This window comes from Ischnura elegans, chromosome 1 (genome assembly GCF_921293095.1).
Source record: "Ischnura elegans chromosome 1, ioIscEleg1.1, whole genome shotgun sequence".
Taxonomy (NCBI): Eukaryota; Metazoa; Arthropoda; class Insecta; order Odonata; family Coenagrionidae; genus Ischnura; species Ischnura elegans.
The window spans coordinates 105097542-105124855 of record NC_060246.1 but is presented as its reverse complement, the minus strand read 5'-3'; the positions used below and the strand labels follow the sequence as shown (position 1 = coordinate 105124855).

General features: G+C 39.3%; 1 protein-coding gene across 5 annotated transcripts in view; it reads left to right on the top strand.

Moving 5' to 3' along the window:
* LOC124167603 (RNA-binding protein Musashi homolog Rbp6) overlaps positions 1-27314 on the top strand; it is a 716673-nt gene that overhangs the window by 175084 nt on the left and 514275 nt on the right. For 3 of the 5 annotated variants that reach the window (XR_006866741.1, XR_006866740.1, XM_046545586.1), the window contains exon 4: positions 8939-8974. The exons of the other annotated variants lie outside the window; for them this stretch is intronic. Coding sequence is in view for 1 of the 3 variants with exons in the window: in XM_046545586.1 (XP_046401542.1) it covers positions 8939-8974 (36 nt within the window). In the remaining 2 variants the exon portion in view is untranslated. The remainder of the gene's footprint in view (positions 1-8938; positions 8975-27314) is intronic. 5 annotated transcript variants of the gene reach the window in all.

Below are 27314 nucleotides of genomic sequence, written 5' to 3'. Positions count from 1 at the left end.
TGTTAGTCATAGCCTAGTTTGAAACAAATTAACTTGGATTTACCATGCTGAACTGTGGACTTATGTCCATGCAGTGATCAGATAGTTTACTAAGACCTAGGGTATCAGGATTCGACTTTTGTTGATCAAAACTAAACTTTCAATACTAGTAGGTATCAGAAATTTTAGATAGTCATATAACCTTTTGATTGATTAAGGGTCTCGGATAAAACAATTGAGAATTTTCTCTAGTTTACTGGAGAGCTTATTAGTGCTTCCATTAGGAATGATCGACTACTTGACATTTAATTTCGTGGGCGATGCCCACCATTTTCTGTGAAATTTCTTCGTAAGAATCGTCAACCTCGAAAACTATCGCACTATCGGTCCTCATAATTGAGGAGCCTCACTTCACTTTTGCCGCGATGGGCTATGTCCTGTGAGTCTCACTCTTCTTTCAATCGGAAGGAGCGTCGGGATTACATGGTATGTTTAATAAATTACATGCATTTGCGTGCTCAAAAATAGCCAATTTAAGTGTTCACGAGCGAGGCTTAAGAACTCTATCTGGATTTTGGGTCGCAGTGGAGGTACGTAGATTTGAGCTTCTTTTTAAAGGCCAGGGCCATATTCGAGGTCGTGCCGGAGGCAGGATTGTCAGGGCAAGAAAATGAGCATCGGGAAAAATTGATTCGGTTTGGAGGGTGCACTGTGGTGGCTGTGCGAAATCTTGTCTGCTCTACGGTTGGATGCAAGGTGGTAGGTCTGTACCCCCCTGGGCACTAAGGGCATAGTCGAGCACGCCCCTGGAAAAGGCCGTGCCTTGTTGAGTGTGCCCGGGAATCGAAGAGGGGTGGGTGGGTGAGGAGGAAATGATGGAGGAGAGGAGTGGGTCGTTTGTTCGAGAGCTCCTTGTAGCAATGCAGTCTTCGTCATCGCCTGTATTTTATGCACCTTTCTCCATGTCACTTTTTGCATTGTTTTCAACTCCCTCGGAATAGTACTTCCTGTTTCCCTTGCTGCGCACCCACGCCTCTCGGTATTTTTTTCTTTGTCTCTCTTCTACTTTTCTTTTCGTTGTGCCCGCTTCTCTTTTTCTGTTACTCGGGTCTATTATTGCACGCTGCAGGTTAAACCGTGCTGGAGAAGTAATTATAATCGTTGATGCTGCTGGAGTCAAAGGAAAACAATTGTGAAACATTTCAATCGATGCAGTTGTTAGCCTCGGTTGAAGTTTTACCTTTTCTTAAAAATAAACCGAGAAAGTAGCAATGATTTCTCTGTAGAAATAGCGGCAGTTTTTTTACGTCAAATTTCATTCTGGAGAAAAATTTCGAGATTATTATAATTTATTTCACTGTAAGTTTTCAAGTAATCAATTGAAACCGATTGTGGTAATTAGACTTGTAATATTGGTCGGAAGTCTCCGCATTAAGTACGTCATTCTAATGCTTTCCTTGCCACCGCCAACATTTTACTATCGTCATCACTCGAAATCTATATTTACTTGCGCATGTTTTGTTTTCCACCCTACTCTCCTGTTAATTTCATAGCTTCTTTGTTTTTTCTCCCTCTGAACCATGCCCTGATTTTTTTAAATTTTACTGCTCGTGAACATTCCTATTCGTTTGAATAAGATTTATTATTGAAGTCAAGAAATTAAACTCAATCGGAGAATCGCCCATTTATATTGATTGCAATGTTGAACGAGGATCACCTCCTGCTCCTATTTTTATCGCTTTAACTCTGTAGGTGTTCCTTAATGTCATACGTTAATTATGTGTAGGTTAACTGGCAGGGAATCGTGAGCACAACTTTTTGTACGTATTTATTATCAAAGATATTCGCGAAAAATTTGTGCACGTCGATGCTTGTGGCAAAGTGTGAAGATTGAACGTGTAAGACGAAGTAAGATAAATGAGATGGGGCTAGTCGTATTAGGGTAGTATTTCAGTTTAGAAAGGTTTTCAATTAGCTATATAGCCGTAAGAACTCTAGATCTAGAAATTTGGACCTCTTCATACTTGTTACAGGTTATCGTTGGAATTATTAGCTTCAGAATTTGTTTTAATTGATGTAATTTTTTTCCTTTTGAACTTAGAGTCAAATTCCATCAGTGTTTTTATTTTTGAGAGAATTTTACAATCACAAAAAGGGTTTCTAATGCCCTTATTGCAATTTGCCCAGTTGCAGATTATGCCTTCCCTATCGAAAACCTCGTCGAATATATTCAGCTGAATTTTAATGTTTTTTAAGTTTACTATATCCTACTATATTCAATTATTTTTCCAGATTAAATTGTTGGTTTACTTATACTTTCTGGTTAGATAGGGACCTTATTTTCTAATTCGTTGCATTTTAGATTTTAAATGAAGTCGGAAGGTTAATCGATTTGTCTTTATCAGTATTGCTCGAGCCCTCGGGGGAAAAAACTTTTTCAGAAATATTGACACCATTCCGACCACTATTGGTTTGCGTGCCCCAAAGAGGCCATTTAGAGTGGAAGATAAACCTCGTAACGGATGATCTTGGATTTGAAAATAGGCAAAAATAGAGGGCTGAGTTATCGAGAAGAAATATTCATGCTCTGAGGTAGTTTCGCGGTACCTGCCTGCCCAGAACATTTGAAACGCAAACGTTCTCTTCGGTGCCAGCAATAAGGTATACAGTAGCTCTATCTGTTTCAATGTGGTTCCTTGTATCGACGGTATTGATACGCTGGGACATCATCGTAAAATTGACCGTAACTCATAGAATTATAACGCATAGAATCTGTGGGATTCTTGAGCCGCGTACAGCACCTATGAATGGCATGTAATTACTAATGATTTCCAACTGTTAAAGCCTCAAAAGTGTACCTTTCAAGCTCTAATGGATGTGATTGGGATGAAATATTTATCCATTGTTGGAAACGTAGCTCGGTGAGAATTAATTTTGACGGCAAACAATGAAAATATTTGATAATTCTCCGCGTATACGGAGGTTACGAATGAATTCTTTGTGGTCATTTATTTACGACCATTCTTGGTATTTTTTCCTCTTTCCAATTGTTTTTTATCCTGCTAGCAAATAAATTGGATAAAACTTTGATGTGGGTCGGCGCTTAATTTGTCTGGGGATATAAAATAGGCAGTGCAGATGTTATGCTTAATATAATTGTCGCATCAATTAATATGCCATGAGTTTTCTCAGTTTAAATCCCAACCGTTTTGATTAATCTTTTAATTTTGGTTGCTTCTACATCATGGTGTATTATTTTTCACTATGCATCCAAGTTTAATTGAAAATTTTACCTTTGGCGCGCCGAAGGACAAAAAGCCACCGAATAATACATGAGATAATCCTAAATGTCCCCGTAGCCATGAATATAGCCGTCTGAAATATTCAAAACCGTTTAATGGATGGAATATTTTATCAGATAAAAGCTTTGTAATATACCTTAAAAGTGCACAAAATATCAATTGTAGCTTCTGATTTTTGCACCAGGGTTTGGTTTGTGGAATAAGTTGATGGATCGTGCATTTTAGTTGTAAAATGTGCGGCTTTTATACAGGTAAATGATTTTAGCTAAGCGATTACGTATTAGTGTGCCAATTCTTACTATTTTACGATTCACTTTCATTTCACCGCTGAACTGATCATGGCTCTCTTTAGGCATAAGTTATCAATTAACGAAATGTATTCCTTGTTTTTAAACGTGACTAATGTTGGTTGTTTAAAACCCTATACTATACATTTTATCAATCCCTGAATCCTACGCTATCGAGTCTCTTAGTACGATAAGTCTCTTCAGTGAGTGGTAGTTACATACTTCACTGTCAGCCGTCTTTATGGTGATATTGCATTTAGTAATGAGAAATTAATTGATCTAAAATAGATATATATTAGGGATTTTGACTGATTAATATCCATGATATACCACTCAATGTACGATCTACGGCTGTGTAGCAGTACAATAAATGAATTCCCCAAGCCCGTTCTCCTTAGTGCTGTAAGGCAAATCTGCTAGGTGAGTGAGCCAGCGTGTGCGTGTTGGAGTTTTCTTGTGTTAATTTTATTTTATTTCTTTCCTTTTTTCGTTATCTTTTGTTCCTCGTATTTTTTATCACTTCTTTGCCTTTTCCTACCTAATCCTTTTCCTTTCCCATTTAATTTCCTTGTTCAAAATGTTGCTATTAATATTGCGGCGCAGGCGACTATACTTCGAGAACTTAGTGACTGCCTCTGTGCATAAGACGAATGATTGGCAGAAGGGTGTACGTTGGGTACTGTCATTTTTATATGAATTTGGCATCGGAAATATTTGGAATTACAAAATTATAAGTGATGGTATTAATGCAATTACCTTTTACATTGCGGTAAATTCTTCATTGTGAGACGTTCAGACAGAGGGATGTTAAGTAACCGCTCATCACTTTTAAGCTGTTAAGATTTGCAAGGTTTAGGTACAAAGCCTATTTTTCAGTTATCACGTAACTAAAATTTCAACGCATTTATGCTTAAGATATTAAAATTATTGTATTCATAATTGATGGAAAGGAATAAACTCGTACATATACTCACTTTCAGGTAAGAAAGAACGAGGATGATTCGGAGCCAATTGTTATTTTTGTCTAAGTTGCGATTATGAAATTTGTCATGGATTGGGAAAATAAAAGAATGAGGAGCATTTTCATATGGGTTATAATATCATATGACTTATATTTTGTCGCAATTATCCTCCTGTACCACCATGGTTAAAGGACTACATAACGGGAAAATAATTAGCGGTTCGGGAGATTGAGAGAAGATTCAGAATTAATGCCTGTTTTTCTTTTGTGAGGTTAAGGGGATGGCCATGGATTGGCCAAAAATATCCGAATATTTTTCGTTGACCAGATTTTAATGTACATACTTCAATAATTAAACAAAATGGCCCACGAAACGATGTCGCCAACAGTGACGAGATTATCATGTACGCAAACCAACATGAGTTTTAGAAGTACGTCAACGAAACATCATTTCGACACTGAAAATGAGGATGGCATGGATTGAAGGAAGACTCGTATGTGAGGGTTTATTTTTTTTTATTTTTTTTTGGCGAGGTGAGGAGAACGCTACATTGGTGGAGCGAAATGAAAAACATATGAAGAAGCGAAAGAGAAGGGGCGCACTCCTAATGCATAGATTCGTGGGGAAAGGAAGTGTGTGCTCATGCGTTGTAACGTGTGGAGAGGAGGAGGGAGGGGGGAGGTGAGGGGGTGGGGTGGGAATTTTGGAGTGAGAGGAGAGGGGAGGGGGAGTAGGGAAGCTCCCTCTCTCTCTCTCGCGGCCGCACCGTCGTTAATATTCATGCAGCCAGCTCACCGTGCCTCAAATATTAATTTCTCAATTACCGGTTTTATTCAGGAACGCGAGAGAGGGATAGAGGAGGGTAAAGTTGCGGGGGACGGGGAAGTGGACTGAGTGGGGTATAGCGGGCACCATTCCCCGGACAGGGGGCGTTGCGCGCGCGCCGGCAGAGTGGCGAGCATCCCGTCCTTCCCCCCCCCCCTGACCTGCCGGGAGAGGCGGTGGGTGTTCGCCCGGGAAGAGGTGGGGACAGTTACGGCGGAATTACGGGCAAAGGGTCGGGGTTGGGTAACGTTGGCGGCCGGAGACGTATGTGGCAGCGGGAGCAGTGTGACAGAGGTAGATTAAGATTTTCGGTTGGGGAGGCAGGGGAATCAAAAAGTTCTGAAGGAAAGGCAAAGCTTGTTTAACACGATACTCCCGGCTTGTTCCTCTCTCTCTCTCTCTCTCTTTCCCTCTCCGCGAGACCCTTTTAATATGAACATCAAAAATTATCAAATGAGTTCTTAATGGGTATCGCGTAGACGATGACATGAGCGTTGCCGGGGAGAGAGCTAGAGTGACATCCGCCCGACTAATAACGTCTTTGTCCCGACATTATTTTAGAAAGGTTAGTCTGAGTGAAACATGCTGAAATATTATTAAGCGCAGAGCAGTGGCATTTTTTTGAGATATTCACGCGTGTATAAATCTAATTCTTTCATCAGTTCGTTATATTTTTTGCGCCCTATTTCGAAATGGCTGTGTGGGTTTTAGACTTTTGGTGCTCCCCGGGTAATGATACGTATTCTACGCAATAGTAATTTGATAATTTCACGAAAAGATTTTTATGTCAGAATTACTGCATTCCACTTGACACCAGCGCTGTTGAAATTGCTGTCGATAGTTAGCTTCCTAAAATCGGTTGTTCTCAATAGTAGATTTTATGGTAACCATTATCTCTCTAGCATTTTATTAGAATTCGTTATCTATGTAAAGTGAAATATAGTAAACCTCTGTTCGCTTATGATAGGGGAGTGTATAATTTGTCCCCACATCCTCTTAAAAAATTGAAGAAGTTAATTGTGTACGAACTGACCTATTAACTTCTGTAATTCCTAAAGCCATTCCGGTATTATGCCTTGGTCATATTTCTCATGCAAAAGCGGCTAAATGATTTATCATACTGACAATTTCGAATACTCGTAGTGTAGACTGGAAAGGTTCATTGTTTTTACCTATATTTGTACCAAATATGGATTTTTATGTTTTTATTTACGTAGCGTAGTTACAGGTGTGTGGTTCCGTCGCAGTCATTGACCACTTTTAAGTTCGCTATGATTGAATAAATATTCTAATTGACTCGTATTATTTGTTGCACTGGATTTAGTAATGTTTTTGATAATTTGAAAAATATGCCGGTATCAGTTTTTTTAGTTGTGCGAACAGTTATCGTCTTACGTATTGTGGAAGCCGTGCTGTTTACTGCGACACATATCGTGATATTCTGTTGAGTTATATTGTTAGTAGCGAGGATCACTTATTTAACTGGACTAGAAATGATGGCATTCTATTTTTCATATAAAGATATCTTATTTATGAAGACTTTTTAGAATGCTCATTAAATTTTCACGAAGGACTCCGGTGCTAATTATATTTTAAAAATTCTCGTCGTGGTAGCAACAGCAAAGGGGCTTAATGCAACTACCTTGAGCGACGTTAAGTGTAAAATGGGCGTGGAGGTATATTAAATAGGAATGAAGGTGCCAGATGAAGGTGATTTTGGAATTCGTTCGGGGAGTGGGAAAAGATTATGCGGGAAGACATGAAGGTTGGTACTAATGAGATGGCGGACGTGCGCAAGCCGTTGGGTTGGAACGTAGAGGCTGAGTTGGCGGAAGGCAGTCAAGACTCGGGTGGTGAGGGATGAAGAAATCTCTGGGTTTTCATTGGGTTTAAGTGGGTTGTTCTCCTTTTGGGAATCAGGAAGTACAGAATGTTGGATAGGCAAATAAAAGCTCCTCCAAATTCATGGTAGATTCTCATAATCTGTTCATTGTATTTTTTCCTCTCCTATTTGGAAATGGCTCTGCGGATTTTAGACATTTGGTACTGCCCGGGTGTAGTGATACGTATTCTACACAATGGTAATTTGAAAATTTCACGAAAAGATTTTTATGTCAGAATTGTGGAAGCCGCGCTGTTTACCGCGACACCTATCGTGAAACTCTGTGGAGTTATTTAGTTAGTAGCGAAGATCACCTATTTAACTGGATTAGTAATAATTAAGTTCTATTTTAATACAATACCTTATGTTGGAATTATTGGCGGGAAATAGAATCTGCGATTTATGTGGAAACATGCAGGGACATTGTACGTAACCTATTAATGAAGTCATGGTAAATATATCTGTGTGAATGAGCTACCGTATAGACGCATGTGTAGGGAGAACAACGGAAAATTTAGCTCATTTTGATCGGGGAAGATAGGTGTGGATCGTGACTGACAGTAAGCTAACTCAATAGGCTCAAGAATGTGGGAAGTTCATTTATTGAATAAGTCATTTGATTCCTGGATCCGTCGTTGGGATTTTTCCGAGAAATATTTGAAGCGATGTTATTACTGCGAGATAATCCGATATAAGAGAATTGGAATGGTTTTTGCCACTCTATTTGAAAGAGAGGCATCAGTTTGTTAGATGCATCATTTTATCGGACAAAATTAACTAACACATTTACTCCGTTCTTCAGTTCCAATCTGATATCTGTAACTTTTCAAAAATCCCCAAGTACATCAATTTTTGATCAGTCGTTACCTGACGTTTGAATATTTATCTTTTCATTTTTTTTAAATTATTCCAATGTCTTTTATTGCTAACATGACTCATAGACTTTGCATTTGGTCAAGTTGTTATCGTGTGGCAAACGCATTGATTTCGTTAGTTATTCGTGAATGTACACGTTCTACTATCATGGAATCAGTGTAATCTTATATGGTTGAGGTACGGGTGTTTACGAACAAAAAGTTATACGTCATGATAAATATTTCCTTACTCCAGAAAATCAAGGAGCGATGTGTTTTTACAAATATTGCGGGCTTAGTGCCCGGTATTGCCTAAAATTTAGCATTACTGGCGCTACCTAAATATTTAAAATTAATCAGTCAAGAAAGATAAGGCGTCTCTTAAAAATGAATGAATGAAATATTTATTGATTTCATGTGCACTTGTAGGTAAAACTCATATAGATTCAGTATTCCTTTAATTAACTAAAACGTTAACATACGCTTTTATGCTAGCTGGAGATGTTTTTAATAGAGATCGTCATGAAAGGTGTTTTTGTTTAATGCCAGTCTACTCTGCATTTCTTCGATTGCCTTATTTTTTAATGAATTAGTATAAATAATTTGTTACTGTTGCATATTTTGAATTTTTTTATAAATTTGAAGCCTTCAAGAATAATAGCTTTGTTACCGTCAGTTATTGTGTAAATAGCAAGTAGTAGATATTCAGCTAATGATTTGAATAAATTAAGCCTTCTCACTTGTAAGAACTAATGTTTGCCATTAAAATTAAGTAAATAGCGAAGGGGATATGCAACAATATTAATTGATTGACATTATTAAAAATTGAAAATTATGTTGCTTGCAGGACGAACTCGAAGAGCTGGAATCTCCCAGCGGCTGCGTAAGTAGATACGAGTAAAGATATTGATGGATGCAGTGCAATTTAGGTGGTGACTAATGTTATTAACTGTCTCATTGAGCTATCGCATACGCCAGCCACATTTTCATGCTGATTTCGTCATTTTGGTTCAAACAGTATCAGGAAAAGAATCATATGTTTAAGCCTAATATTCCAGCGACTATTTACATCAAGCTTATACCTACTTAGGTAATTTTTCAATCACTATAATAGAAGTTCTTAGTAAATGTATTTATTGTTCCTCAAGGTGAATAAGAGTTTCCTCAATTAAACTGATAATCGAGAAAAAGAGTTTCCTGATGTGTGTAGCCCGAAGTAGTTGATATTGTCAAGCGGATAGAATTTTTCCTGTGTTCCTTGTGCTGTATTTTCCAGATCTTTAACTAGATAATTGGATACATTGTTATTATTGTCTTGTTACTAGTCAGTTATGGACATAGACGTTTCAGATTAGGCTACACCTGTCTAATTAAACTGTTAGCGTTTTTTGGCTGTATTTCATGTGGAATATACGAAAGGAAACAAGATCTTAAGTATCTATAACCTTCCCATCAGCCTCATTAGTTACTTAGCTTAGGAATGAAACCGGGCATTGCTGTGCAAAAAGTTAAATAACATATCCTACTCGTTGTTAAGGTTAAAAAGACAGGAAAAGTTTCTTTTAACCACATAGGCGTATGTTGCTAATTAGTGGGTTACTTCAACCAATACTTGAATTGTAAATGTTCTTCAGGGCTTCATTTTAGTCGAGGAAAATAATGGGATGCATCTTATGTCATGAAAAGACAACATTTTACTTATGAATATTTTGTAAATAATTTTAGCTGTACCATTTACCATGGGTCGACTAATTTTAACTCTGTAGAGAGTGAAATTGACTAATTTTTCAGTTATCTATTTTTGAAATCTGGATATTAGTTTCTATCCAACCCATCATAAAAAGCTGTCAGGTGTTAGTGTAGAATACCATTCATGTTAAACCAATAATTAGTTATAGACTAATATCATGAGATTCCTTGAACCTTGCAAACGAGATCTTTAAAATTCGCTTCTATTTTGTTTGCCATCCATTTAAGATGCCTAATGAAGTTAATCATTGGTGTATACAAGCAGACGACGTGTTTATCTTCATTCATCCTCAATTTTTGATAGTTCTTTTGTTTGACGTTGTTTCTCATAAGTAAATAAGAGCACTCCCAATGGTACTCTCTATCATGCTACCCGAATGGGAATACTCAATACTAAGGCGTTAAATAAACATTGGAAAGTGGATATAGTAGAGGAAGGGTTGACTAAGCTAGTTTAGCTCCATGTACAATGTGTTCCGGAGCCTATGGACGTCTAGGTTGGGTAATTTCCTTAGCTTTGGGAGCGTGCACGACGAACAGATTGGACTTCATAGATTTTGTGCCTAAGATAATCCATAATGGTGGAGTCTGGAAATGGAGAGACAAGTCTCGTGGGATTCGAAAACAAGTCAGGGGTGAGTGTTGAGTAATAACCGAGAGTCGGGAAGCGGTGATAAAATTTAAATAATAACAAATTTGAAGATACTGAGGGGTCATTTCATTGCGCTGAATCGTACGAAAAGTTGCTGGAGTGGTCTTTTTGTTTCAATTGTATGACCCATTACCTTATTTTTCTCATCTTCAATCCCTTAGCCTATCTGTGGGTACATAGGTGCCTTCGTATGAGAATTAATTCCGCATAAGAAAGTGTCCCCTAGCCACGATTTTATTGTCCCTCCCAAACTTAATCAAGGGTCGCACAAAACATTTGTGAGTGGAGGGAATTTTCGTGGAAGTCGACTTATACGATTCCTTTTTCACGCATCCCTCCTATTTTTCTGTCTTCGTATATCCTACCACATATCACGTACGGAGGGTCGCTTGCGTCTTACTCACTAAGAAATGCAACAGACTTGAGTGCGGAAAAAACCTTCAATTTCATTTTGAAGGAAATAGGGATACAGAAAGTAATGAAAAGCCCACGACAGCTGTGAAATGTATTTTTCCCACTAATCCATACCCTGGAATTTAAATGATATTCAGTCGTTATACTGTTATCTTAGTTTTTTAAATTCATTTTTTACCATAATGAACGTGTGGAATCCGGTGTTGTTTTTCCTATTTTCATTGTTGACGGAAGGAAACTTGGAAAGGTGACTAGTTAGTGTTGTGCTAGGAGCTGTCAAAGGTCGAACTAGTGAAAACCTTTAATTCATAGAGTAGCTTTTTTTATAAAATCGATAGGAATAATAGGATAAAAATATTTAAGATGTAAATCTTTTCGGAATGGCACGCAAGTACCCGCACTCGAGGGTGTGAAAATTCCACTGAGGAAAAATCATTCAGTCCAGACTTGGTTTCACATTAGCATATTTTTTGCAGATAGTATGAATCCTTGTAATTTTTCTTATCATTTCTTTCGTATCCTTTGATTTATTCCTTTTTTTACCTTCGATATTCGTGAGACCATAACCTTACCTACTTTATCGCTTTTCTTTTCGATGCTTTGTAAAATGACATAAAATCATTAATCAAACGCTATAAAACTCCCATTTAAAAGTTATACTATATCATTTGGCATTAATTTAAACACCTTAGGGGCTTTAGTGGACTGAAGGGTGCACATAAAAAGTATAGAGGACCCCTTAAGGAACCTTCATCCCATTATTTTATGAAAAATTTCTCGGAGATCCTGTTAGTCAAACAAGAACACTGACTTTTCGTAGAATTAAGAAGGGAGATAACGTGAGCACTGTGTTTTAGCGAGCTTTAAGCTAGTATGTGTGCTTATATAAGGAAAGTAAGAATTTGCTGAGGGGTATGCTTCTTTTCCTGAGAATGATGTGACAGTTGTAAAAAATATTCCCATCTTCATTGCAGTGTACATAACATTAAGGCTTAGAAACATTTGATCCTCTTATCATGCAGCTTATTTTATTTTTGGCTTGTCCATGCAGTAGTTTGGAAGTAGATTTTAATAAATTTGGCTATTTTTGTTTGGCATGCATTCTTGTGTTATTGTGTCAGTATTTAATTGAAAATTATCTTGATGTTTGGCCAAGAATAATTTTCTTCTATATAGATCATATTTTGAGAGTGAATAACATGCATAGATTTATGAATTTAGCTCATAAAATGGTATGAAATATGTGTAGTTAGTTTTTATTTGATTTCTAGAAATTTTAGGATTGTAATTTAATTTCTATTATCGCTAGTGCCTGCGAATTTTCGTTATTTAGCTGTAGAGAAGTTTTATTTTTTATTACCTCCAAATCAACTTGTAAGGTACATTACCAAACAACTGTAATGGAATTTTTACCCAAGTCCTCACCAAAAGAAAGCGTGGGTATCATTATCACTGTTAGCTTGTCGATTAACTGTTAAACTGACAGCATTTTTCGCGCTCACTCATTAGTTTAGAGCTTTGTTACCTTGATATACTATGGGGGATAAAAACCGGAACCCTTCTCTAAATCCTAGTCTTCTACCAAATATATCTAGCTTGTCTCCAAAATTTTCACCCGAATTATAACCTGCCGGGAATCATGTCTCCCCCTTGTTTCTTCAAATCTTTTGACTGCATATCTTTTATCAATTAGTTTGCATAACTGAAGGATTCTTCTGAAGAAGCTTCGTAACCTGTCATCCTCAATGTCATCTTGCACAGTCACACCTATGATGTATGCAGCATTGTTCTATTCAACTACTGGCTTATTTCAATGATTTTTTTCCCTTTTTTTAATCTCCTTCCTATCTACTTCTGCGTAATTTAAGAACGTATTGCGATCGAAGAAGTAAACTTCCGTAATGCGATAGGTAAATAAAAGTGAACCGGCTGCCATCTCTGAGGAAAATTGGTTATTTATCTGAGTGTCACGTTCCCTTATCCAGGTCACTCCCTTTGGGTTGAATTGGCTTCGGGTGTAGTGCAATCTCATTCTTGGTCTCATCCCGCAAATTATTGAGCACTCGCACGCTTTCTTATAAGATTTCCCAAGGTTTCCGCCGGTTTTTTTCATCTGAGTAACAGCAAATCCTTTCTTTTGGGGCGCAATGAATGCTATATAATGAAAAACCTACAGGCTCTCTTGTCTATGTCCGGCTCACTGTCTATAAGGATTAAATTGCCCTTTTTCGGGTGGCTTTTGCATTTCACCCGTTGTAAAGCTTCAATAAGTGAATAAAAGTATAAGTGAAATAAATTCGAGCGTTGTTAGTTATGGCTGTATCCCGCTGTGTTCAATTATATTTTTTCTCGGCTAGGCATATATACCTTTTATAAACCGATTTGAACTCCTTTTTTAATCCTTCCCAATCCCCGCTTGGCTATCACTTTTGTCCTAATTATAAAGTCAAAGATTTCCTCAGCTTTAGGTATGTCAAAAAGTTTTCTATCTCTCATCCAAAACTTTCCTCGCCAATCATGTAGTAAGTAAACGCACTTGTTTATTTTCATGTCCATTCATCACACATTCCCCTTTCTCATGTATGCCCAGGTGTCGAACTCATTTTTTGTATCCAATGTTCTAATTTTACGTTTCCGTATCATTTTGTTTTACACTGTGTGTCGAAATTGTAGCCATAAATTTCCATAAATGCGATTGGGGGGCGTGGTGGTCCTATTTTGTACCCTTTGTTCCTAAACATTATTCATTCTTCCGTGCTGCTCGCCAATATTTTCACCTATTCCAGATCTACACACTACTTCTCCATCCAAGTATCCCAAAAAGAAAGCGCAAAGAATGTATCGCACTTGGAGTCACTGCCGACATCCACAGCAGCAGCGGAAAAACGGTAGCAGGAAGCGTGCATGTGTTTGCATGTGATATAAAGTAGAGTTGTACACCCTTGTCTCAGCATTATGGGTTCTCGAGTTTCCTTCAAAGAAGTGAGGCTGAAAGGGGGCTCGACGTCTAGATGGTGCGGAATCGAGAAAAGGGCAGAGATAGAAGAGAGTGAAATTGAGGTTGAGATTGAAAAGAGCGGGATTGAGAGTTAAGTCGGAAGGTTTCCTTCGCAAGAGGTTCGAAATTTAGTTGTTTCCCCGTTCAGATGGCAAACGTCGTCGCTCCGTTTTTCTTTTACGCCTGCTCTGACTTCCCTTGCTCCCTCTCCTGTGACATTGTTGGCCCGGTAAGGTTTTTCGCATTGCTGGGGATTTTAGTACTCTTTATTCTAAAAAATATGCACTATCAGAGAGTATATTCTTGATTATATACGATCTTTACTCAATTGTTTACTATAGTGCTGGGCACGGTAGGCAAATCCTTTTGATTTACCTTATTAGAATATAGCGTAACGGATTCTTTGAACTTATTTTTACATATATATTTTTAATTTAAAAATAAATTCGATTAGAAAATTGTTCCCTCTGGTAAATTTTCGCTATACTAATGGATACTTCGCTGTAGTCACTTTATGCCGTGCGTATTGAGTCGATAAACACTCCAGCCCCCACGGGGGCAAGCTAGCTCAACCCGTTGCGGTCCCAAGAAAAATAGTTTTTTATTTGTGTGGTGATCTACCATCCTGCATTTGAACTAATTTTGAAACTTAATTTAAGTACTTAAAGAACGTTTATTGTGAGTCATCGTTACCTATAGCTTTCATATCATTCCAAAATTAGTCCATACATTCTCGCCCAAGGAAATCCTCATCATTAGCCATTATCATTTGAAAAGAGAATGTTGATGATTCATTAATTATTTCCGAGACATAAATACTTAACGATTTCATTTTTATTTTGGCTTGCATACTGCTCAATTCACGTGAGGCAGCTCTGCCACCTGTACTCAGTTCCCAGAGGAAAATCGAAATTGGACGAGATTCACGACCCTATGATTAGGCGCAGAAGGTCAGATCACTGAAAATATTTTAGCTGAAGGGTATTTGAAATCGTGTGTCATGAGTTATTAGGGTGGTTGCCCTAGAATTACCTTTATATTTTGCTGTATCGGCTTCTTTTCTTTTCACGATATAGAAAGAAGTGGGACTACTTCACGATACTCGAACTTTTTCTGCCTTCCCCATTCAATCCATCTTTGACTAGTCCTCTCAACCCGACTTAATGGCAAACGTGACCCCATTCATCGGTATACTCTTCTTATAACGCGCCGACTCTTCTATCCCTAAATGCCATACAAGAACCCTTATCTGCCGGATCGTCCTCTCACATTTGTTGTTTTGGTTGTCCAGTGCAGGCCGTGAAAGAAAGAGGGACGAAAATCTTTCCAAATTTTTTTCTCCCATCTTTTGTTCTTCCGCAAGCGTACTCTCTCTCGAGGAGAATTTTTTTATGAGTCGGATGGCCATATTTCTTTCCCGCTCCGGTAGAGTACACACACCAAGACTCTGGGGTGGTGCGGCTCTCGCAAACTCACTCACACACCCGGACTACGGTGCCGCGCCTTCCGAAGCACTCCGGAGATGGGTTTGCTCTCCCGCCCCAGCCCGTAAGTGTCATAAGGCCCATTTGGAAGAGCGTGTCTGAGCCCATATCTTCTCTCTCTCTCTCTCCCGGCCTTCTCTCGTTTGCCTGGGAGTCCATGTGGCCCATCGCACGCGGCAGACGTGTTCCCGCCACTCTCTCAGTGGCCCGGAAGTCAATATTGGCGGTTTTTGTCGTCCCCCATATGAAGAACTCTTCCTCCCTCTCCTGCGAGTCCCCGCTGTGCGCTAACTTCCGACGTCGCCTGCCCTCTCCCGCAGTTTCTCCAGCGAGAGGCCCATGTCCTCTCCTCCCTCCTTTTCCTCTTTTTACCGATCCCAATTTTTCCGAGAGCCTTCCCCGTTTGCCACCAAAGTATTGCTTTCCCAGGCGCTATCGGAAGTGTGTTGACATTGTTTTTTTTCTCTCCCTTGCCGCCTCTCGCGCGGTATTTTCTGTCGTCTTATTTCTTTTTAACCTCCAAGTAGAGTTTCGTTGGCTAGCTGAGATCCACTGTCATTCAGAGTATGTTATTATACTACGGTTTAATGTGATTATTTTGGGTTTATAATATGCCGGAAACCGGAAAATTAACCATTTATAGCATAACTTTTTCGTGATTTTTGCGGAGCTATTTTCAAATATTATGCTCAAACAATTAATGCAACCTTTTTGTGAAATTTGCTGCTCCGGCCGATACATTTTTAATTTACCCGTGTTCTCTATGCTGCTGGCAGAGATTTATTTAAACATCTGATTCTTTTATTGGCTGCATAACAAGTTGAGCTCTAATTTTTCTTCAAAAACATAATTTCGATAAGTTAAGAATAAAACATTTTCTTTGGCTCTGGTATTAGGTGTAGCAAGAGAGTGATAGCTTTAAACCGGCTTTTAAAAGTCCATCCAATAATAAAAAATTACGAAATCGATTTTATGAGGGCTTTAAGAAAATTTTGTTTTCAATTTTTCTCACCTTGAGGTACCAAAAAAAAAAAACATTGATAATGCGGTTAGCATATAAAATTCAATCTTAAATGCTATTTTACGGTTCCAGAAATATATTCAGGATATTTACGGTTAATCTTTATTTTTGAGAGAGACCCAATGCATATTTATATGGAATGTGCCCCACTATTTTCCGTTCCTTGAAACATGAAACTATGAACTAATAATAGTTAGACCTAATAATTTCTATTACGTGAACGTTTTGGTTTGCTCGCTAATTAGACCTTTTCTATGTACCGTAGTTATCACTAATAGGTAGCTGAAATTATCTGGATTTCAAGCAAGCTCCCTTAACATGCGTCGATATATTTTTAATTAGTTATTTCTTAATTTTATTATTGCTTCAGCTGTATTAAAGTATTATGATCGTAATTAATGTCTCGTTAAGGGTAAATATTGTCACAGCCCAAAACAAACGTTATTAGTAAATCTACTTTTTTTGTAGTCATAAAATAAACAGAGATTACGAAATTTCAATATCATTGCCCCCAAACGCGTTGATAAATGCGCTGTGGTCGTAAGCATTGAGCTAGAAAGTGGATATTAATATCAAAGTGCAAAGAACATTTTAAATTCAGTATGATAGCTCATCATTAATTATTAACATACATTGTCGACCGCAATTTACTGTTCACGTTCCATCAAAATTATAATATACGATTTTTTGGTGTTTGAGCTTTCATTACATGTTACAAATATCACTTAGCTTTTTAAACAAAATCTCCTTTCATATCACGTATCATTAGTACAGATGAGAATGAAGCTATAATTGTGTTTGATAAATATTTTAAATTAATATTACTAGATCCATTAGTCACTCTTTTCTGCCGATATTGCTAATTTAAGTTTATGCAAAGAATTACGTACAATTTTAGAGTGGAAATATTGAATAACCCGTAAAAGTGTTGCGTGAAAATTTTTAGTGGTTTTTCTTTCCTTCCAATTATTTGGAATCAATTTTCTTGCAAAGAGTTTTTTGAGGCTGTACCTGGGGAATGTAACTTCTGTGTTTTTCATTATTAATTGACATTGACGCATGAATAAACAATTTATTTATGACTGTTCGTTATGTAGGTACACTTAATACATCGGCGTATACCTCTATGGAAGTGGCTCATGTGCTTTGTGTTGTTAAATTCGTTAGGTGTAGGTGGCTTATGGCTTTTGAGGCAAAATCTTGCAACGCTTTTATGATGAATCGATGGACCCTTTCCTATGTATTATAGTCAAAACAGCATTACATTCTGCCAATCCAAGTAAGTCTGCAAAAATACCACTTCTTTATCTTAAGTTCTGTTAGTTTTACCTCATATAAAAGATTACATCACGCGAACGTTCAAAAAATCTTTTGATATTCGGTGATGCAGGACTGGAGTTTTCCCAGCGAATATAATGCAATTTGATCCCTTGGATTTTAATCCGTTTTAATCTTTAAACAGGATGCAAAATTTTGATCAAAGAATTTTCAGGTGTTTAAGAATTTTAAACCAATATTCAATTTTTCCCGTTTGGTTAACTCTGAATCAATCATTCTTGAGTTCGGCTCTCTTTTATTTCTGTGCTTTTCATATGCGTTCGCTCTTTGCCTGAGTCATAGTAATTCCATGCCAAGGCATTACATCTCTTATCACGGAGTATAGACGTTGTTAAACGTAGATTTTTCCATTGTTGTATTTTCAATGGGGGATTTTTAAATCTCTAATACCGGCGATAAAAGTTCACTGGTGCATTCGTTATTCTTGTTAAACGGAAGCATATTCTCGAATGTATCCGACGTTTAGATGCCCCATACGTCCATTGTCACAAAAATGGATTACAGAATTCAATACTATTTTTCAATTACGTCCACTTATATACACTCCTAGTATTTATTAAAGCTCGGTTATCATTTCCTGACATTGTTTATTGACATCAAATCCCTTCCTTACGCGAAAGTTCGCCATATATTTTATCTCAAATCTTAGCTCTTAACTAGCAATTAATTACTCGTCATAAAGCGCATAATACTCGGAACATTTTTAATCTTGAATTCATTCATTACCGTGTGGTCCCTTCGTTATTGTTGAGGAGGAAACAATCTCCCAAATATCCGAGGCGAAACTCGATCTCCAGCCGTTTTTATGGTTTCCTGACTCTAAGAGAACCCTCTCCCCTCCTTCAACCCAGTCACCACAACCACCGAAAATCTCTTTTTCTCAGGGGAAACCAAAGAATCATGGGTGGATTGAGATTTCCTTGGGTCCTTCCCCCCATCCCTGAAGATGGCCAGGGAATTCAGCAAATGGAAAGGGTTCGGGGATGGGAAAGGATGGGGGAATGTGGATGTCCCATGTGGTCTTCGTATGTGGGTGCATGTGAGTCTCATTTGGAGAAGAGGTAAGGGATGAAGGATCTCTCGAGGAAATGGTTGGCGAAGAATAATGAAGGGGGTGAGGTGAGGAAAAGGAGGGTCGGTGGGGGGGGGGGTATGAGGAAGAAGGTAGGAATTACGGGGTGGCCACTGAAAGAAATAAAATACCCAAGTGTAACCGAACGCATTTTCATTCTTCTCGATTCGCTGTTGGCCTATGTATGTTGAGCCAAATTAGGTGTCATTTTGTGGAAGTATGTTGTATTAATTATAATAGCTCACCCTTTTTTACAAATTTTTTTATTTATCTTGCCGCTAGTTTTGCCTCTTTACGGAATTTTCAGATGTCTCTTAGAAGGGGATTTAAATTTCTTTCTATTGGCTATATAGTGTCAAGTTTTTCATTGGAGTTTTTAGTTGCCGGTAGGTGCATTTAAATAAGCGACTGTTGGATTAAATTCAGCAGGGTATCCGAAAATGTAGCTAAAGTACGAAAACAGTCGTTGAATCAATTAAAAGTGTGTGAGAAAGTACCACTTATGCCCAAAAATATTAGTTTTTAAGCACCTTTGCACTGAATAGGAATAATGAGTTACGATGAGGAACTCAAAAAGCATCGGATATAGGAATGTAATATTTATTTCAACAAACATAATAATAGATCAAAGAAGTGGTGTTTGGCATAGCAGCTAAACAATCATTTCAAAATGCAGTGACGGAGGGTTTATAATTTCAGGTTGTGACGCAAATTTTGAGGAAAGAGTGGTTTCAGAGTGAGCATTTATGTGCGGTGGGCTGCATATATCCATGCCATTAATAGGTGTGCAAAGCGCACTGTTAACTGCCTGGTTGTTTCATATTTTCTCTGAATTTTAAGATTCCGAAGTGCTTCAATTTAAAGGTCTGTTTGGATAGAAGAAGGTAGAGCTCACCTCAAACTTAGCCATACGCTTGTGTTACAAGGTCAGATCCCTTCTATAAAAAAGACACGCGTCTTAAGCATTTTAATGTGAAGTTTCCTTAAGGCTTCAAATAGCGTAGATAGTAAAGCATTATTGTAGGTAAAAACTTATATCCTTTCCTCTCCTTTTATTTTAGGTTACAAACCATTCTTGTTAGACATCAAAAAACTCAAGTCTGTTACTTCAGTCAGCTCCAGCATTTTTCTCGGAAGCTTTTAATCCCCGCGTTTTTCACGGATTTTTCGATTGGGTGGCCACCCTGGAATAGGCTAGGAGTTGAAGCTGAGTGGTGGTTTTGTTAGGGACGATACGGAGGTGGAGGCGGTCTTCTCCTTCCCGTCTCCCAGGGGTTAGAATCGTAGAGAAGGACCGGAGTGGAAGGATTCCTGTCCTTCTCCGACGATTCCTCCCTCCCTCCCTTCCCCCCCTTGCTTCCTCTCCGTTCCCTGAAATTCTGGCCAAGTCGGTTCGTTTCCGTCCCCGTCCTAAAACCCCCCGGAACACCCCCCCCCCCTGGTCCCCGCTTCCCTGCAATCACTGCATTAATCCCTTCGCATCCTTCCTTCCAACCCCGTCCCTCTCCACTTTCAAACCTCTCCTCATCCTTTATTTAGTCTTCTGACCTCTCCCTCCCTTTCCCACTGTCTCTCTCTCTCTAACCTTTTGATTGATTAAAGATCTCCCCTCCCTGTCCCTCCCACTCCTATCTTCCCCACTTATATCGGAGGTCTTGTTAAGGCATTTAGAGCTCCCCCCCCCCCCCCCACCGCTTATTCCCAGTGACATTCCGTTTGTGGGAATTACGTCTTCGTTCTGAAAGAATCGCTGCCGCTTCGGATTTATTTATTTTTGTGTCCCTTTGGTTTTTTAAAATCCGAATGATGCTTTAGATTAGAGCCCGTGAATGTAGATATTTCATTATCTCATCGATTCTGCGGTTGGGGGAGAGAATAGGGGCTGGTGACGTTGATTTGCTTGGAGGATTTGGAATGGTATTTACGATTCCGGAGAAATTTACTTATACTTTTTGGAAATTTAACAGCGGTAATAGATATAATAAATTTATTACACTTGAATCATAGATAATATTCTTGCCGATAGGAATAAAGTTTAGGTAAAAAAATCAATTTGAGATGGTGTTTTTTTTAACAAGGTAAGTATAAAGCTGTCTCTAGAGATTGCCACGTATATCACGTGCATTTACTTGTAGCAATACCATCGCCAAGCTCATAGAATGAAACTTTGAGGGCGATGATGAGGCAGAGACGCTTTATGCTACGTGTATTTGGTTGTAAAATCTCTAAAAGTTCCAAAAAACACTCTACTACGTGCTCTAAACTCTGTTGAGCGCCTCGTCCTGATTGTGGGCACTGTTAGCGTTCTCCCACCACTTCCATTCACCTATTTTCCTACATTTTGCTTGTTTTCGACTTCTTTCTCTTTAATTAGCTACCTCGCAAACAAGTGGGATTTTTTCCCTTGCGTAACTAAGTAGAAAAGTAGAAGATAGGGAGATATCAGACGCCTTGCTCCGCTCCATAATACTGCGATCTGTCTTGCTAAATACTAGGAATTTACCGGTAGCCTTCTCGAGATGTGTGGTAGGGGAAGATTCTTTGGAGCTCTGTATCGAGGCGGTCGCCAGCCGTCGTGTGGAGAAGGGAGTTGAAACAGGAAGAATCTCGCGCAGGGAAGACGCAGGGATCGAAGTGGGCTAAGTCTCCGCTTGCCCGAGATTTCTCAAGATTTCAGAGGATCATGTCGGGCTCCCTTCTCGAGTGGATTCTAGAAACTCTCCGAGGGTTTGAAATTATTGCATGTGCACAGGAGAGAGGAGTGTAGATAGGGTTGTCTGGGGAAGGCCAATCGGGAGGAAATTAATGGGTGTTCTTAGTTCTCTATGAAGTTCATGGGTTTTCTGTGATTGCACGCTAGGACGAGACGCAGTAAGGGTCGTGTGCGTTCCTTTGTTGTCTGAGTCTCTAGTTTTTATTTTTTTTGGTGTCTCCTTCCTTACAATTATAAATGAAGAGCAAACTTAGTGCATGTCCACAGTAATTTTATTTGGTACGACGAGTTTCAGCGACCTTACTTCGCTATCATCAGGTACAGATTTTTCTACCTGATGATAGCGAAGTAAGGTCGCTGAAACGCGTCGTACCAAATAAAATTACTGTGGACATGCACTAAGTTTGCTCTTCATTTATCATTGTATCATAATGTTCCACAACATCTCGCCGAACACCGTTGAATACGTCACCTTCCTTGACGATTTCGTGATATGAGTTATTATTGACTTCTGTTTTGGTTGTTTACAAAGGAAAATGTTCATCGAAAGTGAGCTCTTATTGTAGTGAAGCAAGCAAATGGAACCAATTTATTTTCTATTTAACATTTTATTAACTTTGGCGGTGACGTTTGAGCCTTTTCGGCTAACGAACTAGGTTTCGCAGGATAAAATTTTTAAATTACGAAGAATTATGGATGAATGTGCAGTTTCGTTTTTTTAGCCGCATATTTTTTTATAAGTGCCAGCAGTTTCGAAAGCCATTCTGTTTCCGACTTCCAAGTCGAGATTGATGAGCCAAGAATGGAAGAAGAATGGGGTACTTCTTGATTATGGCTCTCGTCTCCCGTCCTGCTTTGGCCATGTAAAATTTCGTATACATCTAAACAGGCAAAACCGATATATGCGACTCACTATTGAAAAAGAGAGAGATACTGCCAGTTATCCTTCCTGAATATCATGATCAAGAGGAAAGACGAGGGCAGTCTTGGACATGCCATATATTGGAGGGCTACACACACCGATCGATACCTAAACACTGTATCACACCAACATCCTGCCCATAAGACCAGAGTGGTAAAATCGTTAGATTCACTGGCTACAACAAGAGAATGGTCCTTGGAAGGGCCGCTGAGGTGCATAAGATACACTCACAACCATACCCGGAACGCTGCGCCACAGAAGAGAAGGAATCAACCTATCAACCTAACCCGAATATTGAGTGACAATCTTATACAACGCGGGAGTATCAGAAAGAATAGCAAGGATCCTGAGGAAGCATGACTTAGGCACATGGTTAAAATACGTAACCAAGATTCGAAGCAGCATCAAGGACCGCATCACATAAGAACTGTGTGAAGGCGTGTACTAAGTTCCATGCTCCTGCGGGCAATATAATGTTGGAAGGAACATACCGAGGAATCGCCACTAGGATTAAGGTTCATGTAAGGGCCACAGAACAAAGACAACACCATTTGTCAGCCATTGCAGAACACGTTTGGCAGGACATAAGATTGAATTTGAAGGAGCAAAGATAATGGCAAAGAAGAGCCACTACTACCCAAGGCAGGAGTGGTAGGCCTTAAAAATCCAAAAGCTACTGTCTCCATAGGTAACTGTATAGTAATTTAATACATATTAATCAATAAAATTATAATTTTTCATATTTTTTGTGCCATGTAGGAAAGAAGAAAGAATAATTGCATCATTATCATGTTCCATTGCCCATTTGTATATTCATTCTGATTTTTCTGTTTTTATTTTCGAGTTCTTTTTCACATTAGATATGCATATAACGAGCTCTAAACCGTATCATTGACCAACCTATGGGAAATTTAAAAATGCGGGAGCGGTTGTAGCTCTGAAAAGTTATTCAAGAACTTTTTTTTCCTCTTCGAGAGCACTTCAAAAATTCCACCAGAGCTCAGATATCGAAAAGTTTTACGGTCTGTGAAATTTATGCGACGCAATCACGTAAAAAGACCACGATGGAGCTATTCCCCGACGAACTCTAATCCTTACTCGTTTCATTGGAGTTTGAGAGGCTTTTCTAAGTTTCTCCTTTCCAGTCGAAAGAGGCAATATGTATATACAATCGCGCGCCCCGCTCCCGCGATGTCTTTTCCTTTGCAAGCGGAACAGCTACAAATATTTAGCCGGGCGGAACCTTTTAAGGCAGTAAGTCAGGCACAAAAAAAGGGCATGGAAAAGGCCGTCGGAAACATGTTCTTAGGTAGTAGTTGGTGGGTTGCAGTGAGGGAGAATTTTTCGATGGAGTAGCTTCGGAGAATCTTTAAGTGTCGTGTATGTGGGAGGAAAACGGGAATCATGGAAGCAATAGTGCGTGGATGCTATAGGCAGAGGGGGAAAGAAAGCTGAAATGAGTTTTTTCTTACGTCAGAAAATACTTTTTCTCTCTTCACGATGCAATCTTGAAATAAATAATGGCATTTTTGAGGGAAAAGATTACTTTTTGCTATTTTGAAGGGTAATGTGTGAGAACTTGTTTTACCGTAAACTGCTGTAGTTAGTAAAACCTTGACGTTGAGAAAAATCGAGGGAATAAAATAGAATTTATTACTCAATGGAATTAATTAAAGATTTTAAAGTTAAAAATACAATAAAAGATTACTGATTTGAGAAAGCTGAGAACATTACAGTCATTAAGCTTTTGTCCCAAGAACATCCACTATTTACGAAATACTGGTACATAATCTAACCCTTAGGAAGTATTGTACTTCGAGGAAGTTATAATGGGAAAACATAAAAATAACATTTTATGTATTTCCTCTTTTCTGTATCTTTTATTTTCATTTTTATCTGAGCTCATTCATGAAAAGAAGTCGTAATTTCGTTATCTGAATTAGTCTGGCTTAACTGTGTGCTAATTGATTTATCACTGAATAACATTACCCTCGTGAGAGCCAGTTGGTAAATTTCAAATACATAAAAACCTTCTTTGTTGGAGAATAGATTGTCTTGGGTGAATAGTTTTCACTCAGCAGTGATAGGAACAGCCATAAGATGAAGCTCCTAGCATAAGATTTATTCCCGGGTAACAATTGCTTTATGTAATCTTATCTTCGATATTTTTTCTATATTCATTTAATATCTTGTTTCCTCCTGTTTGTTTTTCCTCATATAATACTTCAATACTATTTTCAGTTATTTTACTAGTAAATTTGAGCCATTTATGATAATATTTATGTTGTTTCTCAATCTTATGTAACTTAAAATGAAGAAATGAAGGGGGCACTCGATGATGGAAGAGATTGGGCACCTGACCCTTGAGAAACTATTGAATTCATCATTGCATGATTATCATAAATTTTCTTTTCCACCCTCCCTCAATTGCGGAGAAAATTAGAGTTAACTAATTTCAAAATCGTGTACCAACGTGCTATGACCACCATTCCAATTACTATCACCCCAGAGGCACAACAAACCTCCAACGTTATGTACCCGGACGCTGTAGGACTCCTGTTAACCATCGTGCCGCAAGTCCCTCAGCGCCTCGAAGTACCATTATAAATTCTTCCCGGGACGAAACTGCGGAAACGTGGAGCATCCCGAAAGAATAAGGGAATGGAAACCCCCCTTGAGGGTCACATCTGATCTCAAGCGCCAATGAGCCTTCGTTGCCCCACGCCACGTGATAAGGCCGAGGCGACGTTTGTCTCGTCGTCAACAGGAAGAGGCGCCGGAATTATGAATGGAGCATGGGTATAGGCCGAGGGTTCTCCTCGTAGTGTGGGGAGGGGTTTGTGTTTGCTGCGTCGTGGGATTTGATGCGAGGAATTAAGCGAAGAATGAGGATGAAAAAAAAAATTACTCCGAGGATGAGAGTTGGAGAAGTGCTGAGAGCTGTGGAGGGTACAAGCCCACCGGTCAGGGGTTGTAGCTAGAGGGTGCGCGAAGGGTTCGGGATGAGGGTTTTGAAAAGAGAACGCTTTTCAAAAGGAGGTTGGGGTTCTGCCTGGTCTGTGCTGCGGTGTTGAGGCAAGAGGTCGCGGGGGTCCCTGGAAATGTTGGGAGGGGGGCTGGGTGTGGCGTGGCCGAAGGAGCGTAACCGAATGCCATTAACTGCCTCATGATAATTACATGTAAGAGTGTCCCGTGAGAGCACGCTGGATGACCATAGGAAGGCGGGTTTTGGGGCCAAAGGGTTGGTTGGCCTCCCTCCCTCTCCTGCGGCATGACTTCTGCCGGCATGAATGCGGCGGTCTCGAGATGGGACCTCAGGGGGGTGGGGCGGAAGAAGGGAGGGGTCCAGGGTTATGGGGGGTCGGATGTGTGCAGTCAGATGCGATGAAGGAAGGAGAGGGAAGGGTTGGCCAGGGTTTTCGTGGGCGGACCTCGGAGATGGGGTTTCAGGGGAATAAAAAAGGGTTGTTTTTTTTACTAGCGAGAGCCTTGGCCCGAAGTGGTGAGGGTCTGGGCATTGAATATTGAAACCTACATCTGTTGAAATATTTAAGGTTGCTAGAGTCCTGCTGATTGAACGCAAATTCTACGCACCGAGATCTAGCCTAGAACATGTTCTTAAAATGCCTCTTCGCCATGAGAAAATTACCGAGGAGAAAAGTTACCTTGTATTCGGCATCTATTCCTTTCCAGTAATTATTGCCGTCTGCTATTACCAGTATAAGATTGGAGGACGGGGGGTAACTGTAAGTTTACTAGTTTTCATCTGATTAAAAATCCAGTTTCCTGGTAAAACTAATAATTTTTTAATTTTACGCCTAAAGACATTCGCATTTTACTGGTGCCGCGGCGGCATGCCGTCATCAGCTGCTTTCTTGTCGTCAGTGGACTACTCAAATCTTTATTGTTACTAGGACTGCTTTGTCTATTAAATTTTGGTAAGGAGGTTTACTGCCATTGGAAGTACCTACACATGCATTGCGCACCACGGCGTCTCCTATTAATTCACAGCAGTCTTCTTTTTCGATGGGCTCAATATAAGAATATTGCTGATGGAATAAGATAGTGGTTTACCTTTTAAGCAAGCCTTTGCGTGGAGGGTGTTCGTAGCTATCATTTTGAAAATATTAGACGAAGGAATTGGTGACAATGCGTGCGGAATACGGAGATGGAAGTGGAAGGAACAGTTTTTGCTGAGGAAATAGTTATAGAAAGATAACAGTAAATGGAAACATCCGAAAATTGAAACGACACACGATACCAATGTATAGATGCGTTCATTAATTGGAAAATGACCGAAAGTGATGGAAGCTTCCGTGAAACGGAGAACCTCGTGGAAGCTTCCTAAAATAGGGGAAACTCCTGAAAAAAGGCTGGGGGAGCGTGATTGCCAGGTGATTTTGGCGCTTGGCCAAAGGATTCCGGGTTCGAAACCCAGACTGAGCCTTCGGACACCACAGACACAAAATACTCGAAGTTCTAAGTGACCCAGAGAAAGCAGCTGACCATTTACCCTGAATTACTCGCCTGTGGCTAAATCCTGGGTGAGCTCTAGCCTCACCTAACTAAACTAACCTAGGGGTTGAAACACTGAATATATGAGCAAAGGAAGCAAGACATAATAGGTGTAATAGTTTTTTTAACGACGACACGGCACATGAGTCACCTCTAGGCCATTTATTCCCCTCTCTTTCGCGAACCTTGAAAGGGTGCATCTAAAGCATTCCGTGAATGCACGTGCGACGCGTCAGCCTTTTTCGACCAGCAGCGCTTCTGCTTCAAGTCCCCGCCGCACCTGCGGTCCATCCCGTTGTCTCCTGTGTCCACTTCATTCGGAGCAGCCACTAAAGGCTCGGTTTT